General features: G+C 37.1%; 1 protein-coding gene across 1 annotated transcript; it reads left to right on the plus strand.

Moving 5' to 3' along the window:
* Positions 1-1,698: 1,698 nt before the first annotated feature.
* LOC137940709 (uncharacterized) lies at positions 1,699-4,200 on the plus strand. Its single transcript, XM_068785848.1, has 4 exons — positions 1,699-2,497; positions 2,987-3,056; positions 3,256-3,445; positions 3,622-4,200. The coding sequence occupies exons 1-4, from the start codon at positions 1,699-1,701 to the stop codon at positions 4,198-4,200; spliced, it is 1,638 nt and encodes a 545-aa protein (XP_068641949.1).
* The last annotated feature ends 16,870 nt before the right edge of the window (positions 4,201-21,070 follow it).

Raw genomic sequence — 21,070 nt, forward strand, 5'->3', positions numbered from 1 at the left:
CTAGAAAAATGATCTTCTTCCCAAAGGACAATCTACCAACCGTCCACCTCTATTTAATGGAACAAATTATGGATATTGGAAGGTCAGAATGGAGTTCTTCCTTCAATCCATGGATTGAGACATTTAGCATGTAACCAAGAATGAAACATTTGAGCCCAAAAAGCTTGAAAATGGCATCTCTGATTCAGAGGAATTTAGTGAACTAACAAGGGAAGACAAGGAGCAACTCAAAAGAAACTCCAAGGCCATAGATCTCTTTTTATGTGGCTTAAGACCAAATGATTTCAATATGGGCCTCCACATGTAAGACCACTACAGAAATTTGGGGAAAACTTGAGGTCACACATGAAGGAACCACTTGGGTAAAAGACTCTAGGATCAGCCTTTTGATAGCCCAATATGATGAATTCAAAATGAAAGCGGGTGAGTCAATTGCTAAGATGAACTCTAGGTTCACTCATATTATAAATCAGTTGAATATCTTAGGAAAAGAAATTTCCTTATGTAGGCAAAATCACAAGCTTCTCAAGGCACTTCCAAAGTTATGGGACATGAGGAAGACAACCATTCGTGAGGATGCTAACTTTAGAACCATAAGGTCGGAAGAGCTACTTGGAATTCTTCTCATATATGAGATGGAACCTAAATATGTAGAGGAAGACCAACCTAAGAAGAAGAAGAAGATTGCTCTTAAGGTTAAACCATGTGTTGAAAATAGTTCTAGTGAAGAGAGCTCTGATGAAATAAGTTTTATCACTGGACATCTTCAAAGAGTTTATAAGAAGAAGAAATTTTTCAAAAAAAGGTTAATTCAGAGCACAAAATGAAAAATTTCAAAAGAAAATTGATGTTCGTTTTGAGTGTAGAAAACCACGACATAGAAGGAACAAATGTCCAATATTGGAAGAAAGAACCTCATCCACAAGCAAAGATCCAAAGAAAAAGAACAAGAAATTTTTTATCTTAGCTTGGGATGTAATTGAGGAAAAGTCTTTCCACTCGAAAGAAGAAGAAAGTGATATAGGACTCATGGATTTTGATGAAAATGATTACGAGTCTAGAACTTTCTAAGAGGCAAGCGACTTAGACTATGAGCTTGAACTTGAATTACCTTTGGAAAAATCCATTTATAGTCTAAATAAATATAAAGAAAAATTTAATGCTCAATTTCACGAGATTCCAATCCTCAAGGAAGAGTTAATTGTATTAAAGGAGGCAAATGAAAGCCACATAACTAGTGCCTCAAGACAAAGTCGATTGATAGATGAGATGTCATGTGATTGACTTGCTTTTGAGAAAAAAGAGTTTAGACTTAAAGCACCAAGCAAAATTTTCTCTCAAATCCACAACCAAGAGAAAAGTTGGGAAGAAAAAAACAAAGAGAAATAATAAGTACTTTCCCATTCCTTATATCAGATGTCATTATTGCAATGAGTTGGGTTAGCATTTGCAAAGTTAAGAATGAAAATAGCATCAAACAAACTTGGGTACCCAAATCAACAAAAAAAAGTTGTGGTAACCCAAAAGAAGTTGGAAAAACAAACTTGGAAGCCCAAATCACTTAAAACCCCAAATGGTATCCCAAGGGAAGCACCCTTAAATGGGTCTTTAAGGGTTAAATCTCTTATGGTGTAGGTATGTCTCCAAGCCAAGGCACCGAAAAATGTCTAGATTTTGGATAACGGTTGCTCAAGGCACATGAATGGTGACAAAAAGAAGTTCATTGAACTCAATCCCAAGGATGGAGGTCATGTAACTTTTGGAGACAATAGCAAAGTTACCATAAAAGGAATTGGAAAAATCAGTACATCAACCTCTTTTATATCTGATGTTTATTACATTGAAGAGTTGATACATGACTTACTTAGCATTAGTCAATTCTGTGATAAAGGAAATAAGGTTTCATTTAAAAAGGACAAATGTTTAGTAAAGAATGAAAATGATGAACTAGTTCTAGAGGGACACATAAATAGAAATTCCAATGTTGCTAACATAGTCAATATACCATCAACTAGTGTCATCGCTTTGGGCACAAAAATTGATGGATCTTGGCCATGGCATAAGAGACTAGGACATACAAGAATTGATTCCTTGAACAAATTAGTGAAAAAGAACCTGATGAGAGGACTACCAGGTCAAAATTTTGTAAGAGAGCAACCTTGTGATGTTTACCAAATTGGAAAGATATACAAAACCTCTTTCAAGGATAAAAATGTAGTTTCAACTTCTCGTCCTCTTCAATTAATCAACATGGATTTAATTGGACCTACCCAAACCTTAAGCTTAAATGGGAAGCACTTCACCTTAGTGGTGGTAGATGACTATTCAAGGTTGACATGGATAGATTTCCTAGCCTATAAGGATGATGCTTTTCCAGCCTTTGTTAAATTATATGAAAAAGTTCCAAAGGGACAAGGCTATAGCATTATCAAAATTAGGAGTGACCATGGAGGAGAATTTGAAAATTCATATTTTGAGGAATATTTCACAAAGCATGGTATAGACCAAACATTCTCAACTTCTTGAAATCCTCAGCAAAATGGTGTTGTTGAGAGTAGAAACTGAACCTTAATTGAAATGGTTAGAGCTATGCTACATGCATACAACATGCCACAAAGGTTTTGGCTGAGGCTGTGAGCACCGCATGTTATATCATTAATCGAGAAACCATAAGGCCATTTCTCAACAAAACTCTGTATGAGTTGTATATGGACACCCTTCCCAACATTACTTATTTCATAACCTTTAGAATGCAAAGTATTTATATTGAAAGAATCGAAGGAAAAATTAGGAAAATTTGACACTAGAGCTTATATTCGAATTTTCTTGAGTTATTCTACTCATATCAATGATTGCTAAAGTTTATAATAAGACATCTATGAGAGTAGAGGAATCGATTCAAGTTGAGTTTGACAAATCCAATTCGCCAAAACCCCAACTCCAAATTTTAATGATGAAGATGGAAACCCCTTCGAATAATCCCTAGGATCTCAACCTCAAGACCAAAATCTTGAAGAGAACCTAATTGACCTGAATAATCAAGAAGAGCCACCTATGTAGCCAAAGAACTATAAGTTCATGGCTGATCATCCTTTAGAATAAATCATTGGTGACCCTCAAGGCAGAATTACAACTAGAAGAGCTTATGGCAAATAGTGTATTTGTATCTTAAATAGAGCTCAAATGCTTTTCTAAAGCTGAAACGGATGACTTTTGAATTATGGCGATGCAAGAATAATTGAATCAATTCGAAAGAAATGAAGTTTGGACTTTAGTACCTAGACCCCATAATCAACAAGTCCTTGGAACAAAATGGGTCTTTAGGAATAAAGCGAATGAAGCAAATCAAGTAGAGAAAAACAAAGCTAGGTTAGTTGCCAAAGGATATAATCAAGAAGAATGTATAGATTTTGAAGAAACCTATGCACCCATGACAAAATTAGAGGCAATTTGAATCCTCCTAGCCTATGATTGTCACATGAAATTCAAATTGTACCAAACGGATGTAAAGAGTGCATTTTTAAATGGGTACATACAAGAAGAGGTATATGTTGAACAACCCAAATTATTTGAATATGTGAGTAAGCTTGACCATTGCATAAAGCACTATATGGGTTAAAGGTATCTCCAAGAGCGTGGTATGAAAGATTAAGTGAATTCTTAAAAAATAATGGTTATAAGAGAGAAAGTATAGATAAGACTCTATTTACTAAGAATCATGATCAAAAATTATTTATCGTTCAAAATTATGTAGATGATATCATATTTGGTTCTACAAATGTCTCTTATTGTGATGAATTTGCTAGTATAATGAAGAATGAGTTTGAAATGAGTTTAATGGGTGAACTCACATTCTTCCTTGGACTTCAAGTAATTCAAGTTGAAAATGGCACATTCATAAATCAGTCCAGATACACTAAGGGATTGCTTAAGAAATTTAACATTGAAAATCTAAATTTGTCCTTGAAACTTGACTCAGACAACTCTGGGAGGACCATAGATAAAAAATCGAATACAAGCAATACAGGATATCTACTTTACCTTTTAGTCAGTACACCAGATATAATGTTCTCGATATGCCTATGTGCTAGATATCAATCCGATACTAGAGAATCTCACTTAGTGGCAGTAAAAAGAATTTGCAGTTATCTGCTTGGGACACCCAATTTAGGTCTTTGGTACTCAAACTCTTCAACTTGATCTAGTCGGTTAGTCAGATGCCAATTTTGTCAATCACTTACAAGTGGTTGTTGTCAATTATTTCGAAATATGCTTGTTTCTTGATTTTCCAAGAAACAATACTCAGTTGCACTATCTACTACCAAAGTTGAATACATAGCATGTGGGAGTTGTTGTGCTCACCTTCTTTGGATGAAACAGCAACTAGACGATTATGGCTTATAGAAAAAAGAAACTCTAGTCCATTGTGATAACATGAGTGCCTTAAGTCCAAGTAAGAACCCGCTTCACCACTCTCGGTCAAAACACATAGAGACTAGACATCATTTTATCATTGAGTTAGTCCAAACCAAGGTTATAAGAATTGAATTCGTCCCCACTGAAAATCTATTAGTGGATATTTCTACAAAGACATTAGGACTTGACCATTTCTCTAAGCTTCAAGGAGGGCAAGGCATGAGCAACCCACCTTGATTCACTTCGACGGAAAAAAATTGACCTTAATGTACCCGTCCCATGGTTATAGTGCCAAAAGAGTGACCCCAAATCTCCATTCCTATGTAGCTTTTGAGAGATTTATCTTCAAATCTGTAGAATTTAGGATCTCATGATAAGAACTTCAACCAAAGTAAGAAGAAGAAGGAGCAGAGACAGAGAAGAGCTTGACTACCAAAGAGGGAGAGAGCTTGGACGAATTTGAGAAGAGAGGAGAGAACTTGAAGCTCTACCTCTTAGCCAAGGGCCTCTATTTATAGTTTTTACAATGCCCTTAGGGTAACAACATTACAAGAGAAGAGACATAAATAGACAAGTAATTACAACTTCATGCCATCTTTATGAGAAGTCTTCTTATTTAACAATATGTCACCTCTTGGATGTGTGGGCTTTCTTCTTTGGAGGTGTGAACTTGAGCCCATATTCTAACTCTCCCCCTCAAGCTAGAGGAGAAAAAACATCATAAATACCTAGCTTGCCACATATAAAAGATAGGATCTTAGATGTAACCGGTATAGTAAGAATATATGCTACTTGATTTGTTGATGAAACATGTTTGAGGGAGATTATACCCGCTTGAAATTTCTCCCGTATAAAGTGGCAGTCCACCTTAATGTGTTTGCTCCTTTCATGGAAGAATGGATTCGAAGTGATATGAATAGATGTTTGGTTATCACAATATAGACCCATAGAACCTCCTTTATAAAATCTTAATTCGGTAAGAAGGGACTTGATCCGTAGGAGTTCATTGACTATGTGAGTCATAGCCCTGTATTCTGCTTCTACACTAGATCTTTCAACGACATTTTGCGTCTCACATCTCCATGTAACTAGGTCCCCTCTAACAAGAGTGCAATATCTAGAAGTGGACTTCCTATCATCAAGTGATCCAACCCAATCTGCGTCTAAGAAACCTTCTATGTTGAAGTGGCCATTTTTCTTATAAAGCAATCCTCTTCCTAGGGCACCTTTTAAGTATCGTAATATCCTTTCCAAGCCCTGCCAATGGGTAAGCTGTGCTTTATGCATGTACTGACTCACCACACTTATGGCATATGATATGTTTGGTCTAGTTACCATGAGGTAGATAAGTTTGCCCACAAGTCTTTGATATTTTCCAATATCAATATCTTCTCCAGAACTTGCACATAATTTAATATTCGCATCCATAGGTGTGTCAGTTGGGCGGCACCCTATGATTCTTGTTGATTCAAGGAGGTCAGAGACATACTTCCTCTGAGACAATATTATCTCATACTTGGACTAAAGAACTTTTATGCCTAGAAAATAATTTAGAAGTCCAAAATTTTTAGTTTTAAATTCATGACATATCATATTTTTTACTTCTTGTATGCAGTTGGAAGATGGGCTCAATCCCACAAGCTCAAGGCTAGAAGCTCACACATCAAAGGAGTGGCAAAGTGGTAATTTATGATAAGTTCCATAGGGATAGCATAGAAATATAAATACGTTGTCTAATTATATATTTTAATCTATTGAGTTGTAACCCTAAGGGCATTGTAACACTATAAATAAAATCTTTGGCTAAGAGGTAAGGCATTCAAGCCTTCTCCTTTCTTTTAGAAATCGTCCAACCACCCTCTCTTCTCCATTGATACATTCTCTCCTTCCCTTAATCCAAATTTTCCTCTCTCACGTCCTTCTCCTTCCTCTCTCCTCTCTCTCTTCTCTCTTTCTTCTTCTGCGTTAACCAAGAGTCCTTCTCATGGGATCCTAAATCTACATATGTTATACGTATCATTGCCAGTTAACACAATATCATCAATATACACAGCCAATAATATCTTTCCTTTTAAGGTATCTTTAATAAATACTGAATAATCTATTAAGCACTAAAGAAATCAAAACCGTAGTAGTGCTTGATTAAATTTATCAAACCAGGCCCGAGGGGACTGTTTAAGCCCATATAAGTACTTCTTTAAGTGGCATACGGACTCCTCCTCAACCACATAACTAGGTGGTTGAACCATATAAATGTCAATGCATACATCACCATTTAAAAACTTATTTTTGACATCGAGTTGATAGACAGGCCACGAAGAGTTAGCGGCAAGCGATAATAGGATACGTACGAATTTAACTTGGCAACAGAAGAAAAGGCCTCCTCATAATCCACTCCATAACATTGAGTGTATCCTTTATTGATGAGTCGGGCCTTCAGGCAAGCAATGGACCCATCTGGATTATGTTTGTTGGTAAAAACCCATTTACAACCCACTAGTTTCTTACTTGTCAGAAGCGGTGCTAAGTTCCATGTCTAATTTTCATATAAGGCTTGCATTTCCTCATCCATAGCCACCTTCCATCCTAGATGTTTCAAAGCATACTGATAGGACTGCGAAATAGAGATGTAAGAAAAAGATGCAAGGAACTGATAACATGTGGAAGATGAGCGATGGTGAGACGTAAAGTTGGATATAGGATGAGAAGTGGTACAAGTATGAGGTTATCTTCTTAGAGCAATTAGCCAAGTATCAAACTGTGGACCAAATGGAATAGGGGAAAAAGGACTTACCTCGGTAGGATCCGAGAACTCCACAGGTGTGGTATCGGTCAATGCTTTGGGGGGTGGAGTGACATTGGCATTAAAGGGCACAAATGGACGAGGAGTGCTAGGAGGGAATGACAAACCCAAAGGAGCATTATTCGAGGAATAGAATGAGGTGTGCTAAAAAAAGGTCACATCCTTAGACACAAGTAACAGCTAAAGGGTAGAATTGTAATAGACATAACCTTTTTGGGTGCGAGAGTAACCCAAGACAATGCACTTCATAGATTGAGGAGTAAGTTTACGTTTCTGAGGAGATGTGATATGGACAAAACAAGCACATCCAAAGACCTTTACAGAAAGAGAAAATAGGTCTTCACTAGGAAATAATACAGAATATGGAGTCTTATGACCAAGTATAGATGAAGGTAACCTATTGATAAAGAAACAAGCTGTATGTATGACATGAGGCCAATAAAAGTAGGGTATCATCATGAAGTAGAGGAGGCCCCAAGCAACCTCAAGAAGATGACAATTCTTTCTTTCAGAAACACCATTTTGTTGAGGTGTGTAGGCACAAGATGTTTGATGGATAAGGCTATTACCTTCACAGAAGAACTGAAAGTCACTAGACAAGTGCTCTTTAGCATTATCAAACCTAAGTACTTGAATTTTCTTGCCAAAGTGGGTTAGTACCATAGCCTGAAAGGCCTTAAAGATAGTAAATATGTCAGACCTTTCTTTAAATAGATATAACCAAGTAACCCGAGTAATATCATCAACAAAAGTAACAAAATATTTCACTTGAGAAATCTTGGAGACACTCGAGGGTCCCCATACATCAGAATGTACTAGAGAAAAGGGAGCAACACTTTTGTTGGTAGGGCAAGGAGAATATGTACTCCTCTGGTGTTTGCTTAATTGACAAACCTCACAATTTAAAGTAGACAAGGACTTTAAATATGGAAATAAATGTCAAAGAGAAGATGTAGATGGATGGCCAAGCCGGTTATGCCAAAGTTGCACCTCAGATGGAGAGGATGAAAGTGCAGCTAACAGAGGCAGGTTGAAGTAATACAAACCCCCCTTATCCTCAAATACACAAGAAGACAGTGAGAAGGTGATATAGCAATTTAGATGCTTTGTGAGTTGACTTACCGAGAGTAAGTTTAAAGGGAATTGAGAAAAAAATAGGACATCTCGAAGTGGGATAGAGGGTGTAATAGAAGATGATCCCTTGCCAAATATTTTGTTTTGGGTACCATTAGCTATAGTAACAAACTTATCAAGAATACATGGAGATATAAAATTTAGCATATGTTTGTTACCTAAGAGATCTTCAGAAGCCCTGGAGTCTGTTGTCTGTTGGAAGATGAACTCAAGCCCACACGACCAAGGAAGGCCCACTTATCTAAGAATATTATAATATGGACCACACGACCAAGAAAGGCCCACAAGATGGGCCCAAACACATATGAAGTAGGGCCCACCATGATTACCACGAGTTGGCATCCTTATCACATAAGTTGGGAGATCAAGAAGGACTCACAAAGGCATCTTTATCTTATAGTCATGTCCTAGAAGAGTTCTAGTTTGAGTTATGTTAGTCCTTTATCTATATTGAGTTATTTAAATATGCTAGAACTCATCTTTAAGTGTTAGAGTTTGGGTGTAATTGGAATAAAGGTAGTTTATTGTAATTGGACTCTACTACCTTCCTCTATTATAAATAGAGGTTCATGTGCTCTGATTATAATAAGTCAATGATAGTCAATGAAGTATTTCTCTTTTCCATAAATTCAACATGCTATCAGAGCAGGTTCAGTGAGTTGACTTGGTCAACCCATAGAGATAATGAGATCATTTAATCTAAACCCTAAATCCTAAGATTTCTTTGCATTTTTTACCTCTGTAATGATATTTTCATATTAAAAATTATATATTGATGGAAAGATATTTGAGTCTAATTTCCAAGGAAAAATGATTTTTTCCAATCGGAGTAATCTACAGAGAGATATTTATATTTTAATGAGCGAAGGTCATATTGCAAGAAGGTTCAAGCAGCAGCAAAAAGATTTAGATTTCGAGGTATTTTATGCTATCAATAACTAGACTTTATATGGAGAAATATATATCAAAAGAAATATTTGTAAGTTTATTCTTTTACCTATTCAACCAATTTTTTTATCTGATTTATCTATAAATAGAAATCGATATTGGAAGCAGCAAAGGTCATATTGAAAAAGAGGTTCGAGCAGTAATAGAAAGCTTCAACTTCTGACGTAGTTTTTTTCTATCAAGAAATAGACTTTAGATGAAGAATTATACATAAAAATAAATATATGTAAGTTTATTTTCTTACCTATTCAACAAATTCTCAATATGCTTTTTTTGTAAGGAGATATTGATCTTAGAATAGTCAATGGTCATTTTGGAAAAAAAGAGAAAAAGTACATAGTTCAGTTAGATGACAAAGACCAAAATATATCAAATGATTTATCTTCTGATAATTATATTTTATGAAAAGAAGTTATACTTGGATGAAAGGTATTTAAGTCTAGTTTCAGAAGGAGAAAATTTCATGTCAATCTGATCTATATTTAAAGATATATTGGCATTGGAAGAATCAAAGGTCATGTTGGTATTCTGTTGTATAGAAAAATCTGAATTTATGCCAATTTTTTTGCGTCACTTTCTGAGTTGATATATCAGGAAAATATTTCACTTCTCCCTAGTTTGAGGGCTTATTTATACATCTCTATTATTTTAGCTTATTTCTACATCTATGATATTTGGTTCAAGCTGGAATCACTACCATTACTTCCCAGTATGAGGGGGAGAAGTAGAAGAAGTACAAGAAAGAGGTATTTTATTCCTTATGTTGTGGATAAGTTTATGTGACCAAAATATTAAATAAAGGGGGAGCACAAATGATGAAGGTTTTGCATCTAAGAAAAAAATATTTATATCGGATTATGATTATTTCATGGGTCCTTCTACAAGGTTTATTATTTTGGTTCATGTTATATGTGTTAGAAGATGGTCGTGTTACATTACAACTGTTGTTATTATGTCTCTTTGGATGAGACATTATTATTGAAGAAGAGGTGAGCTCAATACCTTTTCTCATACTATAATTTATTTTACTCTCAAAAATATCACAGTTGGGACACCATGAGAGTCGGTGCCCATATTGGGACACCATGATAAATTTAACTCTCAAAAATATCATGGTTGGGATACCATGAGAGTCGGTGTCCGGATTGGGACACCATTATAAATAAACCCACTACCCCCCTGTAATGGCTTTTATTACTCCTACCACTTGAGAGTCGTTGTCCTGTGGAGGGACACGGTGGTGGATGATAGATGCCAGATTCTGACATGAGAACTAGGTTAATTACAATAGAATAGCCCTTATAATTGTGTTATAGGTGGTTATTTATCGGTTTTCAAATGAAACGTGCATTTATTGAATTTGGCATTAATCACTGTCTATATTGCATATTTTTCTCTCCTGAATTATATTTCATTGCTTTTACGGTTTATTTCTTCCTGAAATGATTTTTATGGATTCAATTATGGAGTTTCAGGAGAATTTTGGTGGAGAAGGAGATATTTACCAAAATGCCATTAGTGAAAGAGAGAGATTTTTAGGGTAAGAGCGTTTTGAAAGAAAAGGGACTGAAAGGGGGAAAAACAGGGGACCGTCGACGGAAAGGGGGAAAGGGCTGCCAACCGAAGGAGGGGAGACCCGAGAGGGCTCCCTCCGAACGCCGTTCGTCATCGTCGTCCACCACCATCCGGCAACCGAGAACAGACCCAAGGAGAGATCAAGAGAGTCTCCATCACAGCGAGTTCGACGTTGCCATTCTCTGCTCGCCAGGCCGAGAGGTGACCCAAGAGGGCTCCTCCGGGGCCGATTCCGCATTTCGTCCATCCTCCGACGTCGATTACCCATTTTTTACCATTTCCAAAGCTATTTCGACTCTGACTGAGACTCGAGAGAGCCGGTCAGAGGATTTCGGCTCCATTCCATCGTCTGTCGCACCACCTCCATCCGTGGGTTTCTATCCTTCTTCGTCGGCGTCGTCTCTACCTCCAACCACTTGCTCTTGCAACCCGAAGCCATCAATTTCTGGAAATTGCAGCACCCATGAGAACTAGCCTTTGCTGCTCGAGCGGGAGGAAGGAGAAGGGGAGTAATCCATCATTTTTTAATTTAATTTTCCTATAGTTTGAACTTAGGTTTTGAATGTTTATTAAATTTGATTTGATAATTAATGTTTAACAAATATTTGGTTTCTGGATATTTGATTAAATTAACTAGTTAGGGTAGGATAGTAATTTAGGTTGGATTTTGGTATTTTAATCTGATTTTTGTCTTTCACTCTATGCGCCTGAGAGGGGCTAGACGCAAGGATTGAGAAATTGGATCCGTGGTTACGTGGCGCTCGAAAGAGGCATGAATCAAGGTAAAATCTAGAGTTGATAATTTTAGCATCATCACAATAGGAAATTGATTCTCTTCATTCTATTGTAATTCGATCTCTATCATTAACTCTAGACGCCCGAGAGGGGCTAGACGCAAGGATTGAGAATCCGGATTCGTGGTTACGTGGCGCTCGAGAGAGGCACGAATCACGGTAAAATCCAGAGTTGATAATTTTAGCATCATCACAATAGAAAATGGATTCTCTGCATTTTATTGTAATCCGATCTCTGTCATTAACTCTAGGCGCTCGAGAGGGACTAGACGCAAGGATTGAGAACCCAAATTCGTGGTTACGTGGCGCTCGAGAGAGGCACGAATCACGATAAAATCCAGAGTTGACATTTCCTATTGTGCAAGTAGTTAATTAGATTATTGCTTGATAATTTATGATATAATTAGTGTCTAGTTCAGATTAATTCATCATATTTGGTTAGGCTAGTTGACTGAAGAATACACAAAATTTAGTCCTCCCTGTGGATATGACCCTCGCTTCCCTCTAGATAACATGAACGATTCATACTCTTGCGAGGTATAAAAGTCGATGTAATTAAATTTTACATAAAGTTTTTGGTGCCATTGCCGGGGAGGAACGTATTAAGTGTATTTCTTTGTTCTCCATGGTCTTAGGTCAAGATTAAAAAAAAAAAAAAAAAAACATGCTTATGACTCCTATTGGGATGTTTCCATTTCGCCTAGTGTTCGGCAAAGCATGTCATCTACCTGTTGAGTTTGAGCATAGAGATTATTGGGCCATTAAGGCTTTGAATTTTGATTTGGCTCAAGCAGGTGAGGAGAGGAAATTGCAATTGAATGAGTTGGAGGAGATACATCATGATGCTTATGAGAATACCAAACTGTATAAGGAGCAAACAAAACTTTTACATGATAAATCTATTTTTTGCAAATCTTTTTACTGTTGGGGCAGAATGTTTTACTTTATAACTCACGATTGCATTTGTTTCCAGTGACCCTGAGATCCAGGCGGTCAATGGGCCGGTCTTCAACATTAATGTTCAGCGACTCAAACCGTATCTTGAGAATGTCCCCACACTGGAGGAGGTGATGGTGATTTTCTTGGAGGAACATGTCCTTTCATCTTGACTGCGTCAGAGTCTTGCTTACAACTATAAACTTAGCGCATTGTGGGCAATCCCCACGTTTCTATCCCTTTGTACATTACAATTTTTATTTTTGGCTTATTCATTCTTATTGGGATAACCTTTGGTGTACTCTGGTCTTGATTGATTGGAGGTCCCCCGGCGATGCCGGCCCCGTCATGGACTCGGGGTACTCTCGTGCCGGCTGAGAGCATAAATGGTTCCGGTAGTCGATGACCAGACTTTTGGTCCCTAGTTTGAGAGGTCTGTACTCAACCAACCGTTTTGGGATTAACCAGTTCGATCTTGAATTATTGAATGAAAACCTTATGGTGAGTAACTCAAGGACTTGTGTTCAGCGCGTGATTCCTACTGCCTTCAGTGGCCAGTCACATGGAGATTTCTTCAAAGTGTGATGTGGGATAGTGGTTTCATCTACGGATGATTACCTACGGGTACAGTTGATACGAGTAAACCTTCTTCGAGGGAGACTATGTATCATTCCTGGGGGTCTTTATTGACTCTTCGGTATTATTGTTGATGACCAAACACATATGGTCCCACCTATGGATTTAGGAGCCCTGAGGGAGCTTAACCCTTACTCTACTGGAGTATAACTAGCTAAGCTGTGAGTCAACTGGAGTAGTAGCTACTAGATGAGAAGACTTGCACCAGAACCGACGTTAAGGCCAGCAATAAATCGTCTAGTAAATCAGATATTTTAGTGATTGTTAGTTGGTTTGCTTGATGATGTGTCATGCTCTAGGTTTGGGGGTGTTTATTGATATCTTTTTTCCTTGCACTATTTTGGCTTTGCTTTACTTATGTGTGCCAATGGAGCATGTGGTTTCTATGAGTTTTATTATTCTTTAGACGTTATTTCTTTTTGTAGTCGTTCTGGTGTTTTAACTTTTCCCCATTGAGGACAATGTCAGGTTTAGGTTTGGGGCTGCCATTCTCTGCTCACCAGGCCGAGAGGTGACCCGAGAGGGCTCCTCCGGTGCCGATTCCGCTTTTCGACCATCCTCCGGCGTCGATTACCCATTTTCAACCATTTTCGAAGCTATTTCGACTCCGACCGAGACTCGAGAGAGCCGGTCAGAGGATTTCGGCTCCATTCCGTCATCCGTCACACCACCTCCATCCGTGGGTTTCTATCCTTCTTCGCCGATGTCGTCTCTACCTCCGACCACTCGCTCTTGCAACCCGAAGCCATCAATTTTTGAAAATTGCAGCACCCGTGAGAACCAGCCTTTGCTGCTCAAGCGGGAGGAAGGAGAAGGGGAGTAATCCGTCATTTTGTAATTTATTTTTCCTATAGTTTGAACTTAGGTTTTGAATGTTTATTAAATTTGATTTGATAATTAATGTTTAACGAATATTTTTTTTCGGATATTTGATTAAATTAGCTAGTTAGGGTAGGATTGTAATTTAGGTTGGATTTTGGTATTTTAATCCAATTTCTGTCTTTCACTCTATGCGCCCGAGAGGATTGAGAATCCGGATTTGTGGTTACGTGGCACTCGAGAGAGGCACGAATCACGGTGAAATCCAGAGTTGATAATTTTAGCATCATCACAATTGGAAATTGATTCTCTATATTTTATAGTAATCCGATCTCTGTCATTAACTCTAGGCGCCCGAGAGGGGCTAAACGCAAGGATTTGAGAATCCAGATTCGTGGTTATGTGGCGCTTGAGAGAGGCACGAATCACGGTAAAATTCAGAGTTGACGTTTCCTGTTGTGCAAGTAGTTAATTAGATTATTGCTTGATAATTTAGGATATAATTATTGTTTAGTTCAGATTAATTCATCATATTTGGTGAGGCTAGTTGACTAAAGAATACACAAAATTTAGTCTTCCCTCTGGATATGACCCTCGCTTCCCACTAGATTACAAGAACGATTCGTACGATTGCGAGGTTTAAAAGCCGATGTAATTAAATTTCACATCAGTGGACACTTCAGAGCAATGCTGATAGACACACTACCTACAGAAGACAGAATGTGCTATACATCTAGCATTAGGACTGGAGTATGGAGCAATATCTTACCGGCTAGGAGTGATTTTTTCTCTCACTTATATTATGACAGTAGGGCCTCATGGAAGGATGCAACAGCGTGAAGGGGAGTGTTGGAAGATGAAGCATATTGGAAGATATGCTATTTTATATATAAAAAAAAAGTTATACATCATTTGCAGCAAGCTGGGAGTTCATGATGTGCTCTCACCCCCAGCTTGAGGGGGAGTATTCGAAGATGGGCTCCAGGCCATACGACCAACGAAGGCCCACATATCTAAGAATATTATAAGATGGATCACACGACCAAGAAAGACCCACAAGATGGGCCCAAACACATAAGAAGTAGGACCCACCATGATTACCACGAGTTGGCATCCTTATCATATAAGTTGGAAGATCAAGAAGGAATCACAAACGCATCTTTATCTTATGGTCACGTCCTAGAAGAGTTCTAGTTTGAGTTATGTTTGTCTTTTATCAATATTGAGTTATTTAATTATGTTGGGACTCATCTTTTAAGTGTTAGAGTTTCGATGTAATTGGGATAAAGGTAGTTTTATTGTAATTGGACTCTACTACCTTCCTCTATTATAAATAGAGATTCATATACTCTGATTATAATAAGTCAATGATAGTCAATGAAGTATTTCTCTTTTCCATAAATTCAACATTATCCAAGATGAAGAGGAGGAAGTGGAAGAAAGCATACCTGAAGCAATAGTGGTAGCAGTCGTAGGTAAATATGTAAGGAAAGACCCCATGAATGACTTCATTTTCTGAGATGTTTCATAGTCTTCATGAGTGAGAGTCATCTTCCCAGTTTGTGATTCAGCCTTTTCTTCCTGTTTATCATTGGTAACAGAGGCTAGAGTAGCCATGGCCCAGTCTTATTTTCCATCAAGCTTCCAAAAATTTTCCACATGGTGCTTTTGACCACCACAGTAAGTGCATATGCAAGGCTCTGTGCAAGAGTAGCTATGACCAATTCTACCACCTCTTGTTCAGCCTCCTCTAGAATTTTTTTTGTGGCCTCGGTTGGAAGGATGATGTACCTCTATTACCTGAATACATAGTAGATGGAGCCTCATTATTTGAGTTAAGAGATGGATCAAGGATTCGCAACAATGTGGTACTTATTTCATCAAAAGATGGTAGTGCGGAGGAGCTAAGAAGTTGAATCTTAGCAACTTCAAGGTATGACTTGATATTTGTCAAACAAATTGCTGTTGTTAAAGCTTCCCTTTTCCTCTCTAGAACCAAAATATCGGTGGAGTATGGTTGAGTGATCTTCCAATTTTGAAGTAGACCCCGAAACCGATCCAAAAATTTATGAATATTGTCTTAGTATTGAGCATGTTTTGCAACACATCAAATAACTTTTATAAAGAAGCCATACTAGAATATATTTTAGTACAAGTGTCCCAAATTTGTTTGGCTAATCCTAAGTGGACAACATTGTCGGCTACATGCTCTTCCATGCTACTAATAAGCCAACTAATTACCAAATTATCATACTTAACCCACTTGAGATAGGATTGACTTTCTTCATCAATCACTGGAGAAGGCTTGGTTAAGTGATTGAGAAGGTCTCGAGTAATAAGAACCTTTCTTACCTATTGAGACCAACTAAGATAATTTGATAGTCCCCTTAAGGAATAGTAGTAATTTTGAGTATGTCACCCTTACTACTTGTATTTCCTTCATCCATCTTGAATCAAACAAATGTTAAACAAAGCACAAATAAGAAGAGGATATGGTACTAAAGCACACTCAAGATCCAATTATACAATTTCCAAATTTAAGAGTGAGTAAAACCGAGGTGGGAAGTCACTTAAAGTCATGCATAGATTGTCAAATAGGTCAACCCAAATTTCTCAAATAGGCAAAATAGGGGAAGATACCATTTTCCATGCATTCCAAATTTGAGTATCAATTCAAATGTTTAAATTCAAATTTGAAATTTCAATCAACTAAAATCCACTTTCAAAATACTTCAAGATTTCAAACTTGAAAAAGATATCTTGCCCAAAAATGAGGAGATAATCTTTTACCAAATCAACTCAAAAAATTAACCACTAATTCAAACTTGAAGAATCCTTGTACCAGATCAGTCACTTTCAAATTGAGATATAGTATCTTATCTACAAAATCAGGCACTAATCATCCAAAAATTCATGCCGATGTCAAGTGGAATCACCATCCAGTAATGAACCAAATCCTCTTATACCTTTAAAGAAAAAAAACTCAAGAGGATAGAGTGAAAACTCGTGCTTTAACCCAAATTTCCAAAATCATGGCTAATCACTTAAAAACCATAATTTTTGGACTTTCTTTGAGATCCTTTTTAGCAAATAAGGTCTCTTATAAATCTCATCTCATAGGGGGGAATCCCAACTTTCACATAACATATTATCAATCACTTTAACTCAAAAAAAATTCAAAGAGTGAACTTGTCTAATACTTTGTACACTAATCCGAGTATAAAAAACTTGTCTTGAATCCAGGTCACCAAAGAAAGGATCTTGAACATTAGGAAATTGAGCCAAGTATCATTTGAGTAACTGAAGCTCAAATCATTTCCATCACATAAACAACCTCTTTTTAAATAATCAATCTTGATAACAAAACCTTGTAACAAGTGATCTTGATCAAACTTGTAATTTAGCTACAAGAAGCCCAAGATTATAACATATTCTTAACACAAAGAATTAACCTTCACAACTTCTCATATGAAGGCCATCTTTTCTTGATGTAATCCAGAGATCAAAGGCTCAACATATAGCAAAGAAAATGTGTAAATAATAACCAGAAATTATTTATCTCTTCATGGCTGGATTTCTTCCTTCACGAGTAATTTGTATGAGATCTTCATAATCTTTTTTCCCATATACCTTAACATGGGGGGTCCTAAACTCTAAGCTCTAATACCATGTAGGATTTAGGATCCCATGATAAGAAATTCAACCAAAGTAAGAAGAAGAAGGAGAAGAGAGAGAGGAGCTCGACTACCAAAGAGGGAGAGAACTTGGACGAATTTGAGAAGAGAGGAGAGAACTTGATGCTCTACCTCTTAGCCAAGGGCCTCTACTTATAGTTTTTAGAATGTCCTTAGGTCTACAACATTACAAGAGAAGAGACATAAATAGACAAGTAATTACAACTTCATGCCATCTTTCTGAGAAGTCTTCTTATTTACCAATATGCCACTTCTTGGATGTGTGGGCTTTCTTCCTTGGACGTGTGGGCTTGAGCCCATCGTCTAACGAAATCTGAGGCTAAAATCCTCATTTCATCCTTTTTTTTCTCTCAAAACCAAACAAAACTAAAATGATTAGAATGAAGGTCATGGCAAAGAAGAAGACTCCAAGGAAAGAGAACAACATCTGTGAGGAAATGCCAAATTGGAGGGAGTACTTTCATACTCAGGCTCAAAGAGAGGTATTACTCCATTTTTTCCCCAAAGAGTGTCCTTGAACCGAAGAAAGTCGATATTTCCTTTTGTGAAAGGAGAATAGAGGACTTTTCTAAGCTCTTCCAGTCTTACCAAGGCTTATTAGAGATAGAGGAGCCCATGTATCCCCTTCTAGTGAAGGTGTTTGACACGAACCTCGAGATTGAGCTTGGGTCTCATAGTTTTAAACTTTCTTACTATGTGAAGAAAACACCCATCTGAATTCAGATACCCACTCTGAATAATCTTCTCAACTCCACCGTCATAGGCATGACGAGATATATAAAGAAAAGTTGGCAAACGGATCTCCATGAGGACCTCCCTCAAAATATACAAGATGATATTTCACTATCTTTGGACATACATTAGGGAGTTCCTATGAGATGAGGATACGGGACCTCAACATACCACCGAGAGTCGCCATGTAAATAGTGACTCATGTTTTGAATCCTAGGAAGGAAACCTTCTCTCGGCTCACCATAGATGATATTTTCTAGTTGATGGCTATCTTCCAGTAGGTTCCTTTGGATTATGGATATTTCATGACCAGTAGGATGGTTGATATTGCTGTTAACTCGAAGGCAGACAGTCTATTGTTCATACAAGAGATTATTACTATCATCCTTCTCCATAGTGGTATAGACCTCTGGGATGGGGTATTAGTGGACATGACAAGGAATATGTCCATTAGAGAAGTAAGGGTTGGAAATTTTGCTTTTGCAAAGTGGTGCGGACAATGGATACAAAAGAAGAAAATACCTAAGGAGACAGTCCGCAACTTGCAGTTTTTGGAGACAAGATGAGTCTAGAGCCTCCCGCAAAACAATACGAATTTGTGAAGAGGAAAATAACAGAAGAAGATATTGCAACATCATCTATTCATCAAATCTCCACAATTGAAGAAGACATTGAAGATGTTCGGGGTACTCTAGTATCTATCATGTCCAGCATTGATGAGGTGAAGGCAAGGCAATAGAGGATCAAGTAGCTACTCAACACTATTCTTAGGCGACTTCCGCCTTCAGCCTAGATGACCATAGGATCCACATATTTTGCCTTCTGATGTATATGATTTTTATGTATGTTTTGATTTTATAATTGTACACATTTTGTAATTACTTGAACTCCTATTATGATATGGCCTTTAAGCCACTTTTTGGTTTATACTATGTGTTTCAATTCATTATCTTTTTTAGTATGCAACAAAGGGGGAGAAGAAAACATAGGGAACTTGGATCAAAATGACCTAGCCCTTCAAACAAATGCCCTTAAAATGATTAAAATAAACTATGCACAAATCAAGGGGGAACGGATGATATAAATTGCAAATTTACTTAACTCCTACCCTTAGGTAAGTATAATTTTTTTCTTTTTCCAAGATAGGTTTTGTCATCATAAAAAAAGGGCGAGATTTTTTACCTTAGGTTGACTCCCACATTGATTTTGATGATAACAAAACTTAATTGAGCTAATAACTTGCAAATCTAGTATTTCTTAAACTTAACCTTCCAAAGCATCTCAAGGTCTAAAGCTTCAAAGCCAAAATGAAGACCTCATTTAAAATTCAAGAACATCTCTTGAAGAAGCAGCCACAAGGAAGAAGACACGAGAAGACTCCAGTTCAAGCATCACAGACATAAGTTTAAACTCAATCAATTTTTGTAAGAGAGTATTCCAACTCCTAGTCCTTAAATACTTGTGAGATCGGAGCTTTAGGATTTAATTTGAATATATACATGTTTAGAATCATCACATATATATATATATATATATATATATATATATATATATATATATATATATATTTGTTATAAACATGTTAAAGCACTTAGAGAGATATTTCCATGATTTATAAATATAAATATTTTTATCCGACATTGGAATGATCGATCAGTCATTAACTGTGATTGATCATCTAGAACTATGTAGGCTAAAAATATAAAGCATGATTGATAAACCATAGTCAATTGATCGATCATGGACAAGGCCATTGCATGCTATAACGCATGATTGATCATCTCTCATAGATTGATCGAGCATAGTTGTCCATGCAATCTGAATTAACATGGAATGATCAATCATCCCTCCATATTGATCAATCAATCAGAACCTTGCCAAGAAGGGACTTCAAACCTGATCGATCAAATGAAAATACAGCTAGAGGGAATCTCGATTGATCGATCAGTCCATCGATCAATAAGTCACTATCAGACAAAAAAGTAATCGTTATGATCAATCAGTCGCTTGCCAGTGATTGATCAATCAACGGTCTGAAATAACAACTAGTTTGAGTTGGGGAAGCTATAAATACCCCCGCCAACCATGAGTAAAGAAGTGAATGAGCATTAATTGGCATATTCTCTAGCCAAAAAGTTTTACGTTGCAAATTTCTACCAAATATGCTTTAGAGAGAAAGAGAGAGAGCCATACCTTTGAAAAAAAAATTTCTCTTTCAATCATTATTGCATGCATCATAGTACAAGCTCCTTGATTATTCCACAATGTACTACAAAGGAGGAGGCATCTTGAATCTCTCAAGGAGAAACATCTCTCCAAGTAAGGGTGTCCCCTTTTCTTTTATGTATTTATGAAAGGTTCATCTAGAACATGTTAATTTAGATAGAAAGACCTAGTTAAAGCTAGAATCTAGCAGCAATCGCTTGGGAAGATTGGTTGGAGTAAAAAGCATGTATTGAGCTACACGTGCCTAAGAGAGTCAGAACTTTATTGTATTTTTTCTACTATTAGAGCATAATAGTGGAAATTTTTCCAAGCAAGGGTTCTTGGGTGGTGACTGCCACTAGGGGAACATCGGAAAA

This window comes from Aristolochia californica, unplaced genomic scaffold (genome assembly GCF_029961685.1).
Source record: "Aristolochia californica isolate CCGP_79_NKW_82.1479 unplaced genomic scaffold, dmAriCali1.0.hap1 SCAF_9, whole genome shotgun sequence".
NCBI lineage: Eukaryota > Viridiplantae > Streptophyta > Magnoliopsida > Piperales > Aristolochiaceae > Aristolochia > Aristolochia californica.